Here is a 23,670-nt window from a genome sequence, read left to right as displayed (position 1 = left end):
TTCCTGCCTATCAAAAAAAGTATACATGAAAATAGTTGATAAGTGCTGTGTTACAAATTGAAAAGGAAATTATAAACCTGGGGTGGTATTCTTGATCTCTACCCCCTAGAGAGTGATTAAATTGAATATTTTTATTTGCTTCATATAATGGCCACACTGATGATTTCACGTCAAACAAATTAATACGAACACATGCAACTGAATATGAACATTTTCATTTAGACCATTAATGCGACCCAAATGGGTAATTGCATCACCCAAAACACTTAATTAGGTTGAATTGACCAAACTGTATGAATTTTTTTCCGTTTTTGAAGCAATTTTCTACACCATTTGACGTTTAATCATCGGTATTACCATTATATGAAGCAAAAAAAAACAAAAATCTTCAAATTAATCACCCTCTAGGAAGTAGTTAGTCCAAAAGTTTTTACTTTCGTGTTTTCCGCTGACCCAATTTTACGTTTAAAATGCCTTTAAGCTATACATTGCGGATATTTTTTACACCAACTAAATACTCCAGGGTTAGTATAAATTTATATTTAAACATTGTTTTACTAAAAATCAACATTAGAGGTTATGTTAAAGATCGTTTTGTACATGTAGGTTTTTAATATTTATCATTTTACACGCATTATAATTTGATTGGTTAATTACACGTGTTGGACATAATCAAACATAGTTGAATGAAACCTGGTAAAAGAAGAAGTATAAAAATTGGAAAATTGTTTTCAAGCGTTGCCTAGTAGGTGATTTGGTTCAGCCGGATGAATCTCACCCACGTGATAAAGGTTTCAGCTCTTTAACTTCACAAAAGTCAACAGATGGAAGAGTTAAGGAAATGTGGATGTTCAAACATGGACAGAATGGTGAATGTTAAACAGTGTGTAAAGTGGCCGCTTGAACCAGCCAATGATAATAAGTCATAAGCCCTGTAAATGCCTAGACTTCCATATTCCCTTCTCAAAAATGTTTTCCCTCTCTGTTGAAATAAATTTAAACTGCATTTTTGCTTATGACGGCGGTATAACGTCACTTCAGTTCGTTTTTGTCCAACAGACCAAAAAACAAATCTGCAGAAATAGAGCTGTAAAGTTTTTTTTTTACGAAAAAGCATTAATAATGACAACATTCGTTAAAAAAACTCCTCAAGATGATGCACTAGTTTACATATCAGAAGATAATTATGATACAGTGATAAATAAGATTAATTACGACTTAGGAAATATATCAAAATGGTTAAAAGTAAATAAATTGAAATAAAATATATCAAAAACAAAATATATGAATATTGGGAAAAAAATAATACCCCAGGGTTACAATATTAATATTGATAATTTGAATATAAATTCTGTGGACGAAATAAAGTATCTCGGGGTCTACTTGGATGGATATTTAAATTTAAAAAAACATACTCAATATGTAACAAAAAAAAATCATTTGTGGGAAGATTACGAAATGTAATAGATATAAAAAGTAGTATTTTTATATGTAAAACAATAATATGTCCACAGATAAATTACTGTTCTTCCATTATTTTTTTTATGTAATGAAGGAAAAATTAAAAATATACAAATTTCAAAATAAGGCGATGAGGATTATACTCAAAATAAATATCTATTCTAATGTAGAAAGAAGTCACAAAGAAATTAGCTTGCTCAGAGTAAAGCAACAAATTAAATATAATGTAGCAATTTTAATGCATAAAATAATTGATGGGATGAATAAAATAAAAACAATAATAAAATTTAACCAACAATGTCGTATATATGAAACAAGGAGTAAAAAAATATAAGATTAGCAATGAGGAGAAAAACAGAATCTCAAAACTCATTGTACAAGGTATTGAAGCTGTACAATGAGTTACTTGAAGAAATAAAGGAAATAGAAAAAAATAGAAATAGTTAAAATTAATTTGAAAAACATGTTTTCGAGAAATTTTGATTAAAAAATTGTAATATTATTAAAAGTTTATATTAGTTCTTAAGATGTTATGACCTAACTCAATAAGCATAAATAAATAAAACAATTTTATAAAAATATCTTTTTCACTTGAATTTTATAAATAAAGGCTTTCTCGTACACTGAACTCAATTTCGTTAAAAATGGTTTGTTGGACAAAACGAACTAAAGCCACGATAAGTCAGTGGGGTCACAGTTATAATTATATTGTTATGTTGTGCAATATAGAGAACGGCAGAGTTGGAACAATACCATGACTTTTCCCTTTTATGTAATTTTTATAATATTTATTTTTTAGTATTAATGTTTTTCCCCTCTCCTTCTGCATTCATAATAAATCAATGTGAAATCTGTAATTGGGTGAAAACCTTGAGTTTGTCAAAAAGACTATGATTTCCGTAATTAATAAATAAATATCGTAGGTATCTTATAAGTGTAGGTAGTTATTGACTAAAGTTTATCAGTAAATGCGTAAGATAAAATTATTATTACTGATAAAAGTGTCATTAATCGGGGCTAAGATATTGTAGAAAATGTAATCAGTTTGATTTCCTATACTTCAGTATTTGTTTACTGTCTGATCCACCCTAGTTGTAGACCGGACTCGTTACAATTGAATAAATATTGATAAAAAAACTTCTTAAACATTTCACCAGTGACGAAGAACCGCTTTGAGAAGAGAATACGGAAGTCTGGAGGTTTACCTACATTTTATAATTTATCCAGATATTTTAATTTCGGGAAACAATTTGTTGTGATATAGTGTTTCGTTTACTCGGAAAGCAAGATTGTTTTAACGGTTGATCGGTAGTAAACCACCACATGGCAGTAAGCCCGCCAATGTACGAGAAACACGTTCGTATAAGCCAAACAAAATGAAAACACCTAAGAAATGGTTTCAAAATGCATACTCCGGATGCGTCTCTGTGCGTTGTCACACAAGATAACTCTGTTTACATTATTTTGTATTGGAAAATTATATTTAAACGTTGTTTTCATATTTCGTCATGTGTTTTGACATTGAGTAAGTTAAGTGCTTTATAACCTTAAAACATACATACATTTAAATCTTAACGTTTTAAAAATTCTAAGAATCCACCTTTTTAACCTCCTTTTTAGAGATAAAATGGATATCCGGTAACTATCCGGTATTCGGCCTATCCGGCCTAACTTTACTATCCGGCCGGGTACCGGATAGTATTTTAATATCCGTCGGATACCTAACATTCATTAAACTGCGAAAATTTCATGAAATCAAACAAACAAACCATCACGCCGTTTTCTCGTAAGAGTAGGCAGATTTGATAGAACGCCATATCACTCTGTCTGCATACAGATCTCGCTTCCTCTACATTCATACATCTTCTCATGCACGCGCACCGATTATTCCAACGTTTGACATGCCCATTTTCAAGTGCTTGTTGAATTTGGTCATGCCATGGCTTTCTCGGCCTTCCTCTATTTCTGCATCCATCAACATTCGCATCGTAAATATTTTTAGCCGTTCTTTCGCTGTCCATCCGCTCTACATGTCCAAACCAACGCAGAGCTCCTTTCTTGATTTTGTCGATAATGCTTTCATGAAATCAACGACGCTATTGATTTTTTGATATCGATCGTGTTTGGGAAAGAGGGAGTAACGTAGGTATAATGTAATTTAGGTATATCGTTTTTTTAAATGTCCGTTGCGCAAAATGCAAATGCGAATCATTATGGGCCCTTACTCTTAAACTTGGCTTAAAGTTACGCCTAAGTATAAGGGTATAATTCGGATGGGAATACCATTGTAATTTAACCACTATGGCTAGGTGTTATACCAGGTTTAAAAGTAAGGTCGTAAGAAGTACCTATTTGCCTATAAAATTAAGTACAGTGGCTAACAGTAATATTCGTACAAGCGCGCATTCAAATATTTGTGTTGAATGTTCTGATGTTCACATCAAGAATATTGAATCAATTCAACATTGATTTTTGAGAAAGATAGGCTGGAGGTTGGGCTTATCCAGAAACCAATATACGTATAATGAGTTAGAAACTACCTTAAATATATCTTCTCTTCAAGACCGTCGAAATAAATCCGACCTTCTAGTCCTATTTTAAATTCTCAACTCACTCTTCGATGCGCCTGAACTACTGAGATCAATAAAATTAAATATCCCAACTAGAAACCTCAGGCAAAACTTACTCTTTCATACCGATAGCCATAAAAATAACTATGGTTTTCATTCCCCTATGCCCAGAATTTTTAGGTCTGCCAACAAACATACCAGTCTTGATTTTTCAAATAAAAAATAATCTTCTTTCAAACGATCACCGAATCAAATTCAATTATAAACACCTCTCTCCCGTTTTCACTCCCACCAAGTCTACTATATACCATTGAGTCTTTCTACTTTTTTAAATGATACTTTTCTATGCATAAATATGTCCTTAAAATGCCCATTGGGCGTATAAATAAATAAATAAATAAATGTCTGCAAACCTATTATATTTATTTTCGTCCTCTATTTTGATTCTATATCCGAAACCAGCGGTAGGCAATTAGTTTTGGTGGTGGGCCGTATAAATATGATATGAAGATTATTTTTGGGGGCCACGAGGTCGTAGACTTCACTCGTGCTCCCACAGAGACTAATCAGGAACCCGCAGGGCCAGAAGGGAGCACTTCGCGGGCCGGATCTGGCCTGCGGGGCGGCAATTGCCAATCGCTGTCCTAAACTATTCTGGACATTATTTCAATCGGTAAATGTCAACAAACAATTCACAAAAAAATACAGAACACTCACCAATGCGAGATTTCACACACACGGAAGGAGAACATGTTAAAACTTGTCCATTTCGAAACAATATATTGCGTCATCTTCATTATCAGTTTTATTAGATTTTGAAACAGTTAAAATAATGAAATTCTTGTATATATCCTTGGTTAGAAGCCAATTAGAGAATTCCCATAAAACAAATTAACTATATGTCTTTGTTAATTTTTTTGAATTTACCTACTTTGGAGGATCGCAGGAAAATAACTGGCCAAATATTTTTGTATAAAATCATTAATTCTAAATTCGATTGTTGCGAACTCCTGGATTTAATAAATATTAATATACCAACACGTAGAACTAGACAAAATAGTCTTATTATCACCCTTCTCAAACCAACTATCTCTGTCACTCACCTATACCGCGTATACACAGACTAGGAAATGAATGTACCTCTTTCGACCATCGACATTTTTAACCAGAGTCTGTGTGAATTCAAATCATCTCTTTATAAATATTTTATGATGTTCTACAGTTACGATTAACGAATTATTTGCAAAAGCTACTGGTGTTAATTCATTTTATATTTTTTATATCTTTTGTATGCTGACATACATGTCTATATACAGGGTGTTTATTAAACCCTGTCCCCTGATGATCAGTATGAGCAAGAAGACATACATATTAGCACATTAAAATACATTTTTAAAATGAATAAATAAAAAAAAAAGTATATATCAAAAAAAGCAAATGGTTCCTTACTTCTGCAGGGGAGAAACAAGGAGGGGGGGGAGTCTAATACACCACCGACCGCGCGGCCACGCCCCCTTCGCTTCTCCTCTGCAGAAGTAAGCAACCATTTGTTTTTTTAATATTTTATTTAAAAACAAATTCTTTGTTCTAAATATTATTTTTAATATGCTTATATGTCTTTTTGCCCATACTGATCATCGTGGTTTCGGATGTGACAGGGTTTAAAGAACACTCTGTATATATTTATTGTTATTTACACTTTTCTTTTTATACCAATGTTTTAATATTGCTTTTTAGTTTTTTATAAATTTTTGTATATCTAACTAACTCATTATATTGTAAAAGGCGCTTGTGTTGTATAATAAATAAATTATACAAATGTATATGACATTATTTTTATTAATTTATTACATGATTTAACGCTTAAGGGATGGCATTACATTGGTAAATTATCTTAATAATACGTCAGAAATCTATAAAAACGTCCGTTGGCGTGCGCGAAATTGTCATTTCGCTTTATAAAAACGGAAAAACACATACATATGGCGGTATTTATTTATTTATTTACGGTTCCATGAACCATTTACATAATTACAATAAAACCAGTGAAAAAAAAATACAACAAAAAATAACAAAATGTTATAAAAAGAATAAAAACACCGAGAAAAGTATACAATGGTAAACAATATTTATATATAAAAAAGAAATATTACACCTGTAACAAATATATAAAAGAAGAAGAAAAAAAAGAATGTGCTTTAAAAGGAAAGTTTAAAAGTTTGCTTAGTGGTTTATATAAAGTATTCTACCCTATAAAGTTCATTATAAAAAGGTATGTCGAGCAAAACAAAATAGTGGCTGCTTAATAAATACGATGAACGTCGGGTTATAAGATATAGCAAAAAAAACCTTAAAAATTTATTGTTCCGAAGTTAGCTTCTCTGATGGAACAGCAGAAGAGGTTTCCTGTGAGTGCAGAAACTATGAAAAATCGAAAACAATATTATAATGATAGGGTGGCCAAGAAAGGACGATTTGTAAGCGATCAAAATAAGAAATATTGGTTAAAATTTGCAAATACATTCTCGACGCAGTCAGACCATATTGGAAATTGGAACGGCACATTTTGAGATAAAAGCTAATTGTATATTTTTGGGTCAGACGGAGGAAGAAATGTGTGGCGAAAACCAACCAATAAGAAATTGTTATAAATGATATTGTACTTAAAAGAATCTACCCACTTACACTTTTTTACCTTTTCTTGGGGAACATTATAATTATTTTTCTGAACATATACTCGTATCTTTCTACGCTATCTAAACATTATCATTTCTAGATAAACAAATAATAATATCTTCATGAAATAATATGTATATGTAATCTTGTTTAATGAAATCATAATTTCTATTTTTCCAGATCAAATTCGAAAACTGTGAGTTCCAGTTACAAGTTATCGATTTTCCTAATATGGTCAACAAAAAGAAACACTCCAGACATTGATTTAAGATAACTTTAAATCGCGTAATGCAGTAAATTACGAAGATCTGTGATAAAGTATTATAATGGCGGAGGGAAAAAATGGAAAGTATACTAAATACTCTCAAGAAAACTGCGTAAATGACGACGAAAGTTCCTGTGATAGTAATTATGGCGAAAGCAATGTGGTTTTAGATGGCAACACTGCCAGGTCAAATGAAAAAAATGATAATTCGAATTTGCCGCAGCCGGTTACGAATAAAACGAAAGATTATTTAAACAACTGTGATATAACGAGCTCAAAATCCAAGGGAAGTTTTTTAAGCGACAATGGTGATGAAATTAGTTTTCCCAATTTAAAACACGTTTTAAAACAAATGCCAAATGTCGAAGTTGAAATTGAAGAAGTGACAGATGAACGCGATTGCAAAGAATCTCCCGCGCGCGTTCAAAATCCAGTCAACAATGATGGCGGCCTGAGACCGAATTGTGACGAGTTTCCTGTCGATGTTATTGTTGTTAGAGACTGCAAATCTGAATCGGACGTGCTTGATAGTGAATATTATGTTAATAAAGAGGGAGAGGAGAATGCGGATGATGACGAAAATTGTAAATTGTTGGATTCATCGAACATGCCGGATACTTCGCCACCGGAGAGGCCGAGGCAAAGGAAAAACGGCAGGAGTAGAAGTTGGTGCGCGAGATCAGGAGAAGATGGACTCTCAGTTGCGGATATACGTTTATTAAGAGAAAGGTGAGGAATACACGTTATATTATTAAGCAACTCTTAGAAATATGCCTATGTGATTCTTACACGATTCCAGTATGCATATACATTTGGACACAGTCCGATGTATTCAAATATGATTCTACGTTCCTTCTGGACTATTTCTAATTCTATGCATGCTCCCATAGAATCGATGCATGCTCCATAGACCGATGATGTATGTTCACAATGATTATAAAAACCTTGTTCTTTTTGTCTTTGACACGACATTTTTGTTTTCAAATTATATTTCAAATTGAAATTGGAATGTCTGAAAAATTATAATTATTCAATGAAAAATATTTTTTTATTTTTTGCAATTATTTTTTAATGCATAAATAATAATACTGACAGCAGTGTCCCAGCTAAAGCAATGAGTTACGCAGAAATAAAAAAAATAGTGTAAAACTTGTATACAGGTGTTCTTTAAACCCTGTCACATCCGAAACCACGATGATCGGTATGAGACTAAAATATATTTTTTTAGAACGACTAAAGTCTAAAAAATAAAATTTAGAAAAAAACGAATGGTTGCTTACTTCTGCAGGGGAGAAGTGAGGAGGGGGAGGAGGGTGTCTGATAAACCGTCAACAGCACGGCCGCGCCCCCTTGCTTCTCCCCTGCAGAAGTAAGCAACGATTTGTTTTTTTTAATATATTTTTTTTAAAATTTCCTTCATTCTAAATTTGTTTTTAAATATGCTTATATGTCTTCTTTCCTATACTGATCATCGTGGTTTCATATGTGACAGGGTTTAAAGAACACCCTGTATACATACAGTGTTCCATTATTTGAAAAAAAAATAGGTTATTATATTTCTATGATTGAGTGTCAACATTTGCGGTTAAGATGCTATCAATTATTGACTATTTATTTTTAAAAAATAATGGGGGAGAATATATTATTAAATATTTGTTGGTGTTAACATAATTTGTGTCGGTTTTTTCCATATGAAGAGAACGAGTCAATAATGTATTCTACTTCATTATTTTACAACAAACTGGTCAATAATTCATAGCATCTTCACCGTACCGTACACTTCGCAAATTTTGCGAAGGGCTTTGACAGCTTTATACCCTTGATTGAACGCAAACAGAAAGAGATGTCGAAAATGCATGCTTTCGTCTACTTAATATTCCACTTTGAAGGCTTGTAATCAAATAAAATAATTTATATAACGTAAAAGCCACTTGGTGTAATGCATTTGCCTGCCATGCGAGAGGTCTCGGGTTCGATTCCCAACATGGTTGATATGAAATATTTATTTAAAAAGGGTGTTTTCTCACCAGAATATTTCATAGTCTCTGGACTGGTACCTGAAGCGTAAGACTGATCATCTTACCTTCATGTAACAACAACGATCAAGATACGCTGCGGTTGGTATACCAATGCAGTGCCCTATGCACCATTCGGTGCGGAAAGGGAATGATGATGATGATCATGAAAATCATACACAATATCTGTAGAGCAGAAAGTTTTTTTTTCGAATAACGTTTGACGTTTACCATTTTTTTCAACTTTAGATTCTCATTTTTAAGTTTGGAAAAAAACGGACAACTTGCGTTAACATCATATCTAAAAAAACATCGCTACTAAATTAAAAACTGTTTTTACTCCTCTGAGCCCCGATTACTATGGGAAATCAACATTTTTATCTACAAAGTAAAAAAATTAAGTTTTCTGTATGAAAAGCAGAATATGCATACAATTTTACTTCAATACGTGTTCAATTATAGGTTACCGATGAAGATAATTTAAATGTTCATGCAATATACTCATTTTCGTACACAAATATCTGTTTTTCATAATGGACAGTCAAAGATAACTCAGTTAACCCTCCCTCCCCGGTAATGTGTAGCTAGTACACATCGCGTCTAATAACTGTAATATCTTTATTAATATAATAAATATTGGGTTTAGATTTTCAGTATTCCTCCATTACACATTTACGTATCGACTGAAATAATTTGTTGTTAAATAATAAGTACTTATTAGGCACAAAAAAAGCATTTTATCGGAAATCGGGGATAAATTATACTCACAGTATACCTATGTTTCGTATTGTTGCGTATGAAGAAAAGAGTAAAGAATTTACGCCCGTCGTAGTCAGTCTCGTAGTCCAGTACTAGCCAGAAGTACTTAGTAGCTCTCGGGAAGTTGGCGTGGGTGCACGTTTCGCCCGAGTCGTTAGCAATACCCAATGGTTTTTTCATATTTTCAGCAGTTAGATTTGAAATATTATCAACTTTGAATTAAATTATAGTTAATTACAGCCATTCCCTATAAATATTCCATTTTTTCCTTTTTAAATCTCTTTTTTTTAATTATTGTGTAGTGACTACACAGCACCGTAACGCGCGGGTGTTGTTAGGACAGTAAGGGAAAGGTTAACTTCCCATTGTAATCGGGGCCCTGAACAAAGTAAGTTTGTGACTTGGGAGTTTTACAAGTTAGGCTGACAGTATGTCGGTGATATTTCTATTCTGTGTTGAAAGTCACACGTGCTTTTATTGAAATCGGTTTCCAGATTGTTGAGGACCCAGTCGCACCCGCAGCCGACGGCCATCCGCGGCTTCTCGCGCACGCAGCGCGCCACGCTCGTGTCGCTGGCGCTGGTGGACTTCATGAGCTTCTGCTCCATGTCCATAATGGCGCCCTTCTTCCCGCGCGAGGCCAGCGAGAAGGGGCTCACCGACTCCGTGTCCGGCTTCGTCTTCAGCTTCTACGCCCTCGTCATGTTCGTCACGTCGCCTTTCTTCGGCAAGATTGTAATTATTATTCTCAATATTTTGCGTAGGTACTTCTGGAGTGCTATTCTGAAGCACTCTCGCGGCACGACAAAACAGTTTTTCTAATAATAATACGGCCGCGAGAGCGTTTGGAATACCAGCCCTGAGCGGTTTATTATCATAACAATGATTTTCATTATTAGTGACCGACCGAAACAAGATTTTCAGCCGAAACCAAAAACCAAAAACCAAATATTGGCTTCTGTTTTAGTTTTGGCCAATCAGATCCTGCAATGCCCAATGTAGACGATCGCCAAAACTCGTTTTTATTGGCCAAAACCGAAACTTCGGTCAGTCACTATTGCTGTTATTATTTCAGTTACCCACTAAGTCTAGAGATTAAAAAAAGACTGTGCCAAAAAAATCCTCTGCAAACGGTGATGTAATATCGTGCTACATTAAGCAAAAGACGAGATATTTTGTACAATAAAACACGCATAAGGGTCAGGTGGGGTAAGAATGTCATGGATTTTTGCAAATTCATATTAACCGCTCTCTGTGGCCAAAATATTGCTTTTTTTAAAAATTACCACGGAATGAAAGTATATTTATTATCTTTCCATATATAATTCCTCTGTACGTGTGATGTCACCGTACTCCTAAACGGCTTAACCGATTTACGTGTGGTTTTAAGAGAAATATAGATCTTTGCGCTGTGCGTGTTCATATGTATTCAAATCTTCAATCGAATATGTAAAAAATAAATTAGGAGCATAAATGTTTTATTCATCGATCTACCAGGGTTGCATTCGATGAGAATGCATTTGCAAAAAAATGGAAAGATGTTGGTTTTTTGTGTATAAAAAAAGTTTGTTTTTGAATGTTTACAAACAGCGTTTGTTTTTTGTGGATCTCAATCAGATTCTTTCCTTAAACTTTTATAATTTCTACCCATTTATTTATTTTTACGGATTTTTGGTAATACTAAAATAATATTAAATCCAAAACATTCATTTAAATCGTATTCCTAAATTAGTACATCCCTATGTTGGTAAGAAGACCGGAGTTTGACGTTTGCAAAAAGAATGCCATATTTGAAAAAATATTTATTTTATGTTTTGGAATTCATCCATAAACAAGTACCTCGGTACCTACTTAAATTCAATATTGTTTGAATATTAACAATTTTTAGTTTTGGAATTTAATCACAAACAAGTACCTAGGTACCTACTTATTAATGAAATGTCTTTTTCCAAGGTAATAAATAATAGCCACCAACGTTCGGGCAGGACAACGTCTATCGGGTCCGCTAGTTATATTATATAAAGCTACTTTTTGCACCAAAAACATAGTGTTATTAGTTATTAGTAAAAATCTAAAAATCTGCATGATTATTCCTCTTGCCCCGTTATCCGGGGTCAGAGTATCATTGCAGGTTATCTCCTAATATACTCATAATATAGATATTAACTACTTCAATACAAATAATTAATCGCCTATTAAATTTGTACCTGCAATCATTCAAATGAACAAGAAAGAAGGCTTTTGTTATAATTCGGGACAAGATTGACAAACGAAAGCATTGTCAAAAATTATTTATCTTTAAAGAAATGGTAACATTTTGATTCTGGAACAACAACACATCTCTCTGTCTGACCGACTGAGCAAATATATCCTTAATTCTATAGATTTTGGTTGATGAACTTTTGTTCCTCTTGCCTCACCTGACCCTATACACGGTTTTGTAGGGCCAGACCGCGAAACTTCAGAGGAACATTCCTAATGGTAAGCTTTCTGGAAAATTCTAATTTATTTTTTCCAAAAAGTTATTAAAAAAAATTATGATCTCAAAATGGCGAAAATGAAACTCAAAAATGGCAATTTCAGTCTTTTCACTTTGCAATGTGTTTTCAGATACCAACAGTTGGTGCCAAATTCCTACTATTGTCTGGAATATTCCTGGCTGGATCATGCAACTTACTTTTTGGGTAAGCTTTTTAATAATTAATTTAATTTAAATCACAAATTGTTTTACACCACTTAATAAATAATTTATTTTTCGATTTAAGGATAATCAATAATCAATTAATTACACATAAAATCACTGCAATATGTTGGGATATGATCCGTCAAAAATTATTCAATTACAGTTATTAAGAAAAGATGATCAGTGGTTTTTCATTTTTTTTATATCTTAATTAAAAAAATTTTTATACCTTAATTGACTGTTAAACTAAGCCAAAAGACTGGGCTGACTGGTACTGACGTACCTCGCCCTGTGGTCTCTTTATAGGCCACGTTCCTTTGTTCTTCATGTCTCCACGGTAGGAACGATGTTAATGTACTGCAGGACTTTGCTCTCCTCGTTATGTGCAATACTGTAGACTTACAGAATATGATGTATTGCACTCAATATAAAATGATGACTTACTTCATCGGTCGTCGCACTATATTTCAGGTGAAACGATTTAGCACGTGAGTGTGTCATCGATCATGGACTATGAACCCCGCACATTTGACGTTGAAATGTCCAAACTATTTTTTTTTGTACTTAGCATGTTTCCAATTTAAATCGTTGCTCATTTTGTTCCTTGAAAATAAATAAATAAGCACTGTAAATAATTAAAGCTGCCTGGAGTACATCCACGACTATGCGACCTTCACAACGTTCTGCTTCGTGATCCGCGGGCTGGAGGCCGTGGGGGCGAGCGCCTACTCCACGGCCAGCTATGTGTTTGTGGTCAACACGTTCCCCAACAACATTGGTTCCGTGCTCGGCATCCTGGAGACCTTCATCGGCCTGGGGATGTCCGCAGGCCCGGCCATCGGAGGGATACTCTATTCCGTGAGACACGTTTTTTATTTTAAAGAATTATTTAAATTTGAGTAAATCTCAAATTCTTGATTTGAATGAATCTGAAATATTGCTACCCTATAGTCTATAGTCCTTAAAATATAGCTTGATTTAAATGACACTAATGTCACTAGCGATGGGAAATCACTGATCTCTGATGAAATCATTGTGTGTTTTGTAATATAAATAATAAAGATGTACTTAAATTAATTGTAAACATAAATACGTAGTGTTTAAAACTGTCTGAATATTTTGTTAATTATCTCGTTAGTTAGTTTATTTTATTTTATTTTATTTTATTTATTTGGATAACCAACAGCTATAATTATATCATATTTATATAACAAAACAAATAACAAATAAGCCAATTACAGGTTTTCACAAGTAGCATCACAGTAAGTTAAAAAAGATTCTCGAACATAAAATGAATAGTAATTAAGTGTAAATTTAAAAGAAAAGAAAAAAAATACTACGAGTTATTTTGAAAGCAAACGCCGCACGTTATTAAGATTATTTTCAAATAAATCTATGTTAAATGATTTATTTAGTACATTAAAATTATTAAAAGTTCGCCATAAATATGAATTTTGCCTATAATTAGATGAAACAAGAGGTATGTGAAGAAGAGGGTTATTTCTTAAGTTTAGTTAGTTTTCTTTGTTTATTCTCAAATGTAAAAATATTTTTAACAAAAAAGTAAACTGTTTAGTGTCCTCGGCACGGGTAACCCCAGTGAGGTCCCATTATTTTTATTAGCTACATTTCTACGGATAATTATTTTGTAATTTTTTAATAGTAATAAATAAATAAATTTATTATTTCCCTTCAGGACTGCCAACGAATTCACTCTTGTAATAAAATTCCCTGAATCCTCGGGGAATTTTAATTCAATCCTGAATACATACTCTGTGAATTCAAATCATCTCTTTATAAATATTTTATGATGTTCTATATTAACGATTAACTAATTATTTGCAAAAGCTACTTATGCTAATGATCTGGTGTTAATTCATTTTATATTTTTTGTATGCTGACATACAAACATGTATATGTACATATTTCTCGTTATTTTTCTTTTTCTTTTTATACCCATGTTCTTAATATTGTTTTTTAATTTTTGTATGTCTAATTAACTCATTATATTGTTATATTTTATATTGTAAAAAGCACTTGTGCCGTATAATAAATAAATAATAATAATATTAAGTTTCAAGTATTTCTGTGCCCGAGTGGATGAAGAAGACAGTTTTTTGTGTGAAATAAAACCAGATCTGTGGATAAGTGTTTTCTATTCGATAGGACGGAAATAAGTCCGCCTCGTAGAGTAGTGGTTGATGCGTTCGCCTACCACGCTTGAGATCCTCTGTTTGATTCCTGTTAAGCCACTGTATAATATTGGTTATGAAGGTGGTTCTTCACCGCGATATTTCATTGTAAAGCGTAAGACAGAAACAATCTGTATGAGCTGCAATTGGAATTTCAATACTGTAGCCTATGAGCCACCGGGTGCGGATACGGAGATGACGATGATTATTTAAAGATGGTTTAAATAATATTGTGTTTAGTAAACCTCGGCCTTTGAGGTCATAAAACCAATCGATATGTGACCTGTTTACGTGATTACACGGCATATCTGAGTGATTTGTTACGAAATATATTATTTCTCATTCAACAATTAAATGAAAACATTTATGTCAATAGAAAGCTGACGCAATACTCAGATAGTGAGTTATGAATCAATGTTAGGATAGTTCTCTCATAGATGTGAAAATATTGCCAATAATTACCCAGAGTGCAATTAATAATTAATTGCTAAAGAAACAAACATCACAATTTGCTTAAAATGATAATGGTTTTGACATAGCAAATCTCAGCATCTATGACGGTCATAATAACGTCACTGTTCGTAAATTATTATTTTTTAAATATTACTAAAGCGAGGTTTCAAAGGGTATCCGTCCTCTTGACAGCAATAAGGAGCACGACTAGACGATATTTCCCCTTTCTTTCTTAAACAATCCGCCTACCGTACATTCACAGACTGGACCGCTGTGCACGTGCAAACCGCGAGCCCACTGCGTGATATCGCATGATTGGCCCATTTCACACCATGGCAAAAATCTACCCGGCATGATAAAATACAATATGGCAGATCGATATTTATTATTTTACAATTATTTGTTTATTTAATGCCTGACAAACGCAATAACCAGACACCTTGAGACCGACTAATCTCCAGTCGATTTCTTTTTGCAGTACTTTTGTCTGAGAGTACTCGCTATATTTGAATAATGATTTTGATAAAATTATCATTAAAATCTCTTTTGTCAAGTTTTGCCATATTATTTCAATCGGGTTGTGGTCGAATTTGAATTTGGTTGAATTTTCTTCGACATTTTGACTACCATTGTAAGAGCCATCTTCAGGGTGAACTAGTTTTACGGCTCCTACAACGGTAGCCAAAACGTCAGAACGAATCCTACCTGCACATGATCACCCAAAAAAGAGGATACAAACTGATAACAGTGACCACCTTTAAAAGATAACATGCCCCTGAAACGTGTTTTATGTTTAGGAAGGTAGGGGGCTTTGGTCTCCCGTTCTACGTGCTCGGCATCGCCATGGTCATCACCATGCCCATCAACTGGATGCTCTTACCCAATCAGGAAGGTAAGAAGTCCGCTTCATTAATGATTTTATATCATTATCATATTTATTTAAGCAGAAATTAAGATACTCTTAGATAAATGAATCTAGGAATTCACAGTGTTAACAAAAAAGGGGATTGTAATTAAGTAAAAAGTAATAGTCATTGAGTTTTGTATATATATAAAGATAAATATTACAAAAAAAAAAAACGTATCCCTAACTGTGAGGCTAAGAGCCCCGTGTTGAGTTGGGATACAAAATAATGGAAAGTGGAAGCATGCATATTATTAAGGAATATTAAAAATAAAAATGTCGGCCTCGTTGTGTAATGGTCTGCGCGTTTGCCTACCATCCAAGAGGTCTCGGGTTCGATTCCTGACATGGTTGATATAAAATACTTATTTAAAAAGGGGTTTTTACCCTAGAATATTTCATAGTCCCTGGGCCTCGATTATGATGGGAAGATAAAATTTATCTTCAAGTTTATCTATCAAGTAAAATTAAGTTTTCTGTATGAAAAATAGAATATGTTTACAATTTTTCTTTCTGAACATGTTCAATTACCGGTTACCGACGAAGATATTTTGAATTTTCATACAAATATGCACAGTTTCGTACATAAATATCGATATTAGTTTATACCGTCTCAGTATATACCGATGAAGATGGCCGTTCATAATCGCGGCCCTGGACTGGAACCTGAAGCGTAAGACTGATCATCTTATCTTCATGTCATAAAAATGATCAAGATGCGCTGTAATTCAAGATAATGCAGTGCCCTATGCACCATTCGGTTCGGAAAGGGAATGATGATAAAAAATAAAAATTATTACATAAAACATAAATTTTCATTCAATCAATTCAATTCATTTATTTTAAATATAACATATACATTACAAACATACATTCAATAATATTATAAAAAAGAAAAAAGTACATGAAAGAGACTCATGTCAAAGTGGTAGGAGAATCCTGCTCCGGAAAACCCCTTCGGATACATGGAACAGACCAATATCCAGAGCGATGTTGTTCCGCATAGCGGTAGCCCTTCCAACAGGCACAACCATAGGCAGGTTGGTCCTGTATATCGGAATATGAAACAATCTATGCTGACGCTGTCTTAGGTAATTATCAGGAACATACAAACCAATGCTCATCATAATCTCAGAATTATTGGTCATACCGCGCAACAATCGATGCAATGTCTCACAGTAGTCTCCTGCAATATCATTCGACTATATCATTATTGGGCGTCCGGCGTAAGACCTTTATAGATTACCCGTATTCGACCAGTTTACCATCGCTGCTCCGTACAACAAACGTCTTTCTCTGCAGACTGCTCGGTGTCCAGCCAGAGCGGGAGCCTGCTGGAACTGGTGAAGGTGCCGGCCGTCGTCATCACGGGGCTGGTCATCGTGGTCGTGTCCAACACCTGGGCCTTCCTGGACCCCACGCTGGAGCCGCACCTGCGTCAGTTCGACCTGAGCGCCGAGCAGGTCGGCCTCATCTTCCTGCTGTTCTCGGGCCTGTACGGGATATTCAGCCCCGTATGGGGCTATCTGGCCGACAGGTGAGTGCATCGAAGTTTAGCAACTTAGTTTGGTTATACTCGGCTCGAGACACAAACTAGCCAGTCCCCGAAGCTAGGTATTTTATTTACATACACAGTCCCACATCCCGGCCAATATTTTCCAAAAATTTTGCAATTTCAACTGATGTGAATCCAGCTCAAAGTGTTTCTCCAATTTGAAATATTCCCAAAGTTTTATTGAATTGCAGTGAAAATGTAATTACTTTAGAGGGATTTTAATGAATTTGTAGTATTATTTAACATATTTTATCTGGAGATATAAATAAAATAACTTTGAACAATGTTTGAGTATGTCCAAATGCTTGCAGACTGGCTGGATTTCTCCCCTAGGGAGTTGTTCATATTTAAATTTATTTCAACAGAGAGGGAAAACATTTTTGAGAAGGGGTTAAAGGTTTCAGCTATTTTACTTCACAAAAGTCAACAGATGGAAGAGTTGAGGAAATGTGGATGTTCAAACATGGGCAGAATGGTGAATGTTACACAGTGTGTAAAGTGGCCACTTAAACCAGCCAATGACAGGTCATAAGCTCTGTAAATGCCTAGACTTCCGTATTCCCCCTCTCAAAAATGTTTTCCTCTCTGTTGAAATAAATTAAAAATAACTTTGTTTTATGAACTACTTATTATTTGACACAACCGACTAGTTTTGGCAACTACACGTCGCCCTCTTCAGGGTAATATAATAACTGAACATATGTATGTAAAAGAAACAAACATTTAAAGAAGCGGTAAAGGTTTTTGTACAATTTCACATGATTTAGTTAAGGAAAATGATGTATAAAAAATACTTTTCACATGATCGATCATTTACAGTGGGTCTAATTGGACCCATCTCCGGTAGGTTAACAGATAAATATATTTTTTAAAACCTCTGAACTTTCTCATTGGAGCATTGTTGTATAGAAGGGCGAGGTGATCAGTCTTATCCTTCAAATACAAGTTCGGGAACATTAAAATATTACAGTGTAGAACCACCTGTAAAACCAATATTATTTCATGTCCACCTTTCAAGCAATGAGAACCCGGGACCTCAAAAATGGTAGGCGAACACACCAACTTATCTCGACTCGATTTTATTTTTCGGGATTTTTACCTAAGAGTAGCCGATTGATTCAAAAATGCTCGTCCAGGTTCTGGTTCTTTTTCACACCCGGAACTGTATTCTTTATCAGCTCAGATACAGAATAAATCACTATAGTATGCTATATAACAGAGAATGTTTATAATTGCAGAATAAATCGTCACTGGTGTATGATGGTTTGGGGACTCCTGTTTTGTACTGTGGGCCTTCTCATTCTGGGGCCTTCTCCCTTGCTGCCGTTTCTAAAAAGGTTTATTTTATTTTTACTTATTATGTATATATTATGACCGTGATTCACTTATTCGTAAAAAAAAAGTATTCCAGTAAAATTCACAAAATTTGTTTACACTTGTTTATATTGTCCTTTCAAGCCTAATGGTGAGCTTCTCAATGAAGTTGGCTATAGTATTGGCCTGATGTAAAAAGGCTGTAACATGACTTGTCAGAAAATAACGAGAACTTGTTAAAATCCCTATTATTTAAATTGGAATATTTCTGAAGCGAACAATTAAAAAAAAAAGTTAATTTATTATCCCAACATTTTGAAATGCATTCATTCTTCCTGAATGCATGACAATTTACTGTTAATGCCTACAAAAAGAGGCTATGCTGGGATCACCAGTTTTACTCTTCCTCTAACAATTTTAATTTTTTAAAATTGATTTCACTATTTTAATTTATTCTCGGTTTTATGGATTACATTTTTATATACCTTTAATTTTTTTTACTACCCACTTAAAATAAAATATATATTATAAACCTCGAAAGTAAATTGTAATTGGCAGGTTTGCTGTAATGTACATGTAAATATTAAATAAATAAACAATCTATCATTAGTTAATTTATCCCCAATTATTATGAAATTCTAGTATCCAATAACCAACACAATAATATGACCTTTATTTTTATAATAGAGGTAGGTAGTATAATTTTGAAGACTTGGAATCAAATAAAATAATATATGTAAAGTAAAAGAAAACACAATTTCTTGTAGAGCAGAAAATTTTCTTTCAAATGACCTTTACCATTTTTTAAAAACTTTTGCTGCTCATTTTCAAATTTGCAAAAAACAGACACAAGTTATATTGACACCTTATATAATAAATTACAATGAACTTTCACAAAGAATTTTCTCCAACATACTTGAATGTTTTACAATTGTGTGTATTCTTGTTTTAATTTCAGTTCTCTGTGGCTTAATTTAGTAGGGCTGTCCATAATTGGGATCTCAGTGGCACTAACACTTCTCCCTACATTTCAGGGCGTGCTGACTAGTTCCATGTAAGTATTTAGACATATTGAGTCGGATTGTGATCGGAAGCTCCAGATTGGAGTTCCGTGGTCTGCTTCCCGCTTTACTGTAGATTCCTGTTTTAATTTCTGGTTATGTACTACTAGATTGTATAAATTTTAAAAAATATTTCCAAAGCTGATGTCATAATTTGATAAAAACTTAAAACGGTCACGTTATTTTTTATCTTTAAATAAAAAATTACCGCTACCTCATACTTAACGCATATTTACTGAATCGGATTCATATGTAAAGTAGCCACTCTCTTATTTTGCTCTTTTTACATAATGTATGTTAAATTTTAGTTCTTTTAACAATAAATTAAAAATACTAGGTGCTAAATATTTATTTAAAGTTATACCACGAAACTTATTGCGTATTTTTGGTACAGTAGTAAAACCATTATTATACGTGAAGCTTATACTATGGTCGTCATATTTATTATTTTTCATCAGTGAGGAAGGCGGGTGCGGAGACAACCTGGCCACATACAGCATCGTGGCGGGTGTTTGGAGCTGCATGTACTCGCTGGGGGAGGTCATCGGGCCCTCGCTAGGGGGCGTTCTGCTGAGGAACTTCGGCTTCCCCATCTGCTCCACTGTCATGGCGGCCCTGACCTTTGTGCTGGTAATGCATTCTTTCAGCTTCGGATCAAATGAATTTGATAAATAATGAATCAACAAGCAAGCGTATTTATACCATTCAAACGCAGCTTGATGAAGTGCTTTAACTTCACACTGAATTAGGATACTAAGGTTGACCTAATGATTTGTTACGTATGCGTCACCGCCCTTCTAGCGCAGTCAGGCTTCCCGGCATAAACGGGAGAAGCATCCTCCCAGGCTAGGCGAAAAGGCAAAGCCGGAAGGTAAGAGCACCACTGCGCCGACTATAAGTCAACCTCGATAACCCTGAAAAGGACTTTCCACCTGATCCTAATGGTGAAGAGAGGCTAAAAACGAAAGAGCGAAGATCACCCAGAGAGAAGACATATTAAAAGGCGATGTTCACTCCTCAGAGATCACAGCTCAACTTATTTATTAAAATGAAGCGCATATGTTTTATAGCGCTGTACGTCGGACCTAAGCAAAGTTTCCTGTATTTAACACTGAGTGAGACAGAGTGGAAGGGGTCTCGTACTACCCCCACCACTCCCGGCTCTACCTCCACCGCTGAGTCTGTAAAAGGCGGGACCTAGTGTCCGGACAGGCCTTTTCGTCACGAGACCGCAATCGTAATCGAGAGTAGTGATTATGATAAAGATAAAATAATATATTGCGAATTTTGATAATTTTTTTTCCTACAGGCGCTGGTGACACTGACCTTCTTCTCTCTGAAGGAGGCGAGCAAGATGTCTGCCGGGGGCTCAGATTCCTTCAGCGACTCGGTCCGCACCAGCGGCTTCCTGGCCAGCCCCGAGACCCCGGCCGAGGACCAACCCCTGCTGAGCAGCGGCAGCTCCGGCAGCCGCCCCCCACCCCGGAGAGTCCGCCAGAGCTACGGAGGGACAGGTGAGTGGAAACGCATACGCTGTTTATATTTGTAGGATTTTTGCTAGATGATGCAGGGAGCTCCTACCCCAGTTGGAGATGATGGAATGAAACGACGTTATGCTTCGATGTGTATTTATTACATCTTGAACAATATATAGAATCGGCAATGGAGCGCGAGAGTTACTGACCGAACTAAGTGTTTAACTGGTGGTACCTAAGGGTGCTACTGCTTATATAATAGCTGTCCATAATGTTCTCTTTACTTCCTACATGGGGAGGAATTGAGGTCTTTTTCCATTTCCCTGACTGTCAGCAATTTGACATCCGTGCTAGGTAATCAGTAATTTGGATGTTTTGACTATTTATTGTTACTGTATGATTTTTTTATATATTTTTTTTTATTAATTTTCTTTTGTTTTTTTTTACAATATACATAAGAGGTAAAACAGAGTATTCAAAAAATAAAAAGGATAATTACATAGCAATGAAATACATATTAAAAGTAAAAATAGTAAACAAAAATCTCACAAAGGCATGGCCTGTTTGTGGGTATACAAGAAATGTTTATGAATTTTTGCTTCTATAATAAATAAGACAGTTATAATATTTTTGTGTAAAATAAGAAAGAGAAAATAAAATATTCTGTAAAAGATTATATGGTATTTTTTATTAGTTATAGTAATTAAACAAGGAAATAAAAAATATTAAAAAACATAAAAATATTCCTTATTATTAAAGGGCAACAAAATATATCATAGAAAAAAAGAGTTCATATCTTTAGTTTGATCCAGGATAGTGCACGTTTTTTAAAAGAAGGATAATTTTAAAGTTTGGGATCAATGAAATATTATCAGTAAAAAAAGAATTAAAAACTTTTGGGCCTATAAAATATGCATATCTCTGTGCGAGCCTCGTTTTACAATGTGGTATTTCTAACACACGATTCCTTCTTTGACTTGATCTATTTGAAGTACTTGTAAATAAATTTTGGTTCTCAAACATATATTTTAAACATTGAAAACAATATATTTGTCTTACATATAAAAGTTTAGCTTCTTGGAACAATTGGAAAGAGGAAAAAGTGCGATTTTTGTGAAGCATTATTTTTAATATGAATTTTTGAACAGTTTCTAATGGTTTAATATGATTGTTGTAAGCTCCCCCCATCCAATTATTCCATTTACCTGCTGCACTGTCCTGCCGATTGTAATATCTGAGTATTGCTAATGGTTTTAGTTAAGACAACATTAGGTCAGATGACAGGGTGCATTGGGTTTCCGGGTGAGTCCCACACTGACCCCCCCATCCCAAAGAATGAGAATAAACTCGTGTGTGGCGTAAAATACAATGTGCTGTATTTATTTTATATTTAAAACGGTTTTATTCACAGGTGTTTCAACAAAGCACGGACATGAGTTGAATCAAAATCAACAAAATACCACAAACACCGATGCAGCAACTGATCACTTCAAGTTAAAATATCTCTTCCAATCAAATCCAAAACCGGCAATAGACAATAACAGAGAAACAGACCTGGACAGTGAAGATTCTGTGACCATCGAAGGCCTAAGGGCGCTTATCCAGAGCGACTTCTACCAGAAATACTTGAACCAGTCATTCAACGCCATCGAGGGGAATGGAGATAAAGCCCAGCCCCTCGGAAGGAGCGATAATCCCTTTGTTTTCCAGTTACCAGAGGAGGTGCAGTTTAAGAAGAATGACTCTGGGCTGTTTCCGAGGTTAAGTGATTTAGCTGCCAAGCAGTTGGATAAGGGATTTGTACTGCACAGCCAAAATGACTTGTTGAGGTACAATAAAGACAAAGTAAAATACTACTCCCAGAGCCGACAGCAAGATTCTGATGTAAGTAAGGCTTTACGTTCTTAACGCTAGGATTATTTATATAACCGTATAAGCCTGAATATAACGCTTTCATTCGGGGTTTAGGCCGTGCCCAGATGTACCAGAGATCACACTACCTACGCATCGTGTCGGTTGCATCGGTGCGATTTGGGGGCAGAACAGTGAAAATGATGCATCGAGTAGTAATCATTCGAGCGACACTGATGATAATTCAAGCATGTCTGAATTATTCCTGCTCTAATTACATAGTTTGCTATATATTCGAGGCTGCGTCCTATTCAGGCTAATATGGTATTAACTTTCTAAATTTACTCTTTCTGTGCCCTGGCGGATGGAGAAAAAACAGTTCTGTGTGCAAAATAGAACTAGAACCCTGGACGAGTGTTTTTGACTCGATGGCTGC

General features: G+C 34.6%; 1 protein-coding gene across 7 annotated transcripts in view; it reads left to right on the top strand.

Annotated features, from left to right (window-relative positions):
• Window positions 1-23,670, top strand: part of LOC148273467 (MFS-type transporter SLC18B1-like) — a 43,419-nt gene that overhangs the window by 11,239 nt on the left and 8,510 nt on the right. For 2 of the 7 annotated variants that reach the window (XM_088238661.1, XM_088238658.1), the window contains 11 exons: window positions 6,888-7,701; window positions 10,241-10,481; window positions 12,357-12,430; window positions 13,071-13,287; window positions 15,876-15,966; window positions 17,281-17,515; window positions 18,772-18,870; window positions 19,806-19,901; window positions 20,367-20,538; window positions 21,218-21,422; window positions 22,795-23,267. In XM_088238661.1, the coding sequence (XP_088094787.1) occupies window positions 7,034-7,701; window positions 10,241-10,481; window positions 12,357-12,430; window positions 13,071-13,287; window positions 15,876-15,966; window positions 17,281-17,515; window positions 18,772-18,870; window positions 19,806-19,901; window positions 20,367-20,538; window positions 21,218-21,422; window positions 22,795-23,267 (2,571 nt within the window). In that variant the 5' untranslated portion in view covers window positions 6,888-7,033. Of the gene's footprint in view, window positions 1-2,524; window positions 2,661-5,548; window positions 5,567-6,887; window positions 7,702-10,240; window positions 10,482-12,356; window positions 12,431-13,070; window positions 13,288-15,871; window positions 15,967-17,280; window positions 17,516-18,771; window positions 18,871-19,805; window positions 19,902-20,366; window positions 20,539-21,217; window positions 21,423-22,794; window positions 23,268-23,670 lie in introns of those variants that run through there. The other 5 variants (XM_088238657.1, XM_088238660.1, XM_088238662.1 and 2 more) reach the window with 5 other exon arrangements.

Source organism: Micrasema longulum, unplaced genomic scaffold (assembly GCF_059751315.1).
Source record: "Micrasema longulum isolate JH-2025_06_02 unplaced genomic scaffold, ASM5975131v1 h1tg001940l, whole genome shotgun sequence".
Classification (NCBI taxonomy): Eukaryota; Metazoa; Arthropoda; class Insecta; order Trichoptera; family Brachycentridae; genus Micrasema; species Micrasema longulum.
The sequence above is the reverse complement of the archived record's forward strand: the minus strand, read 5'-3'. Positions and strand labels throughout refer to the sequence as shown.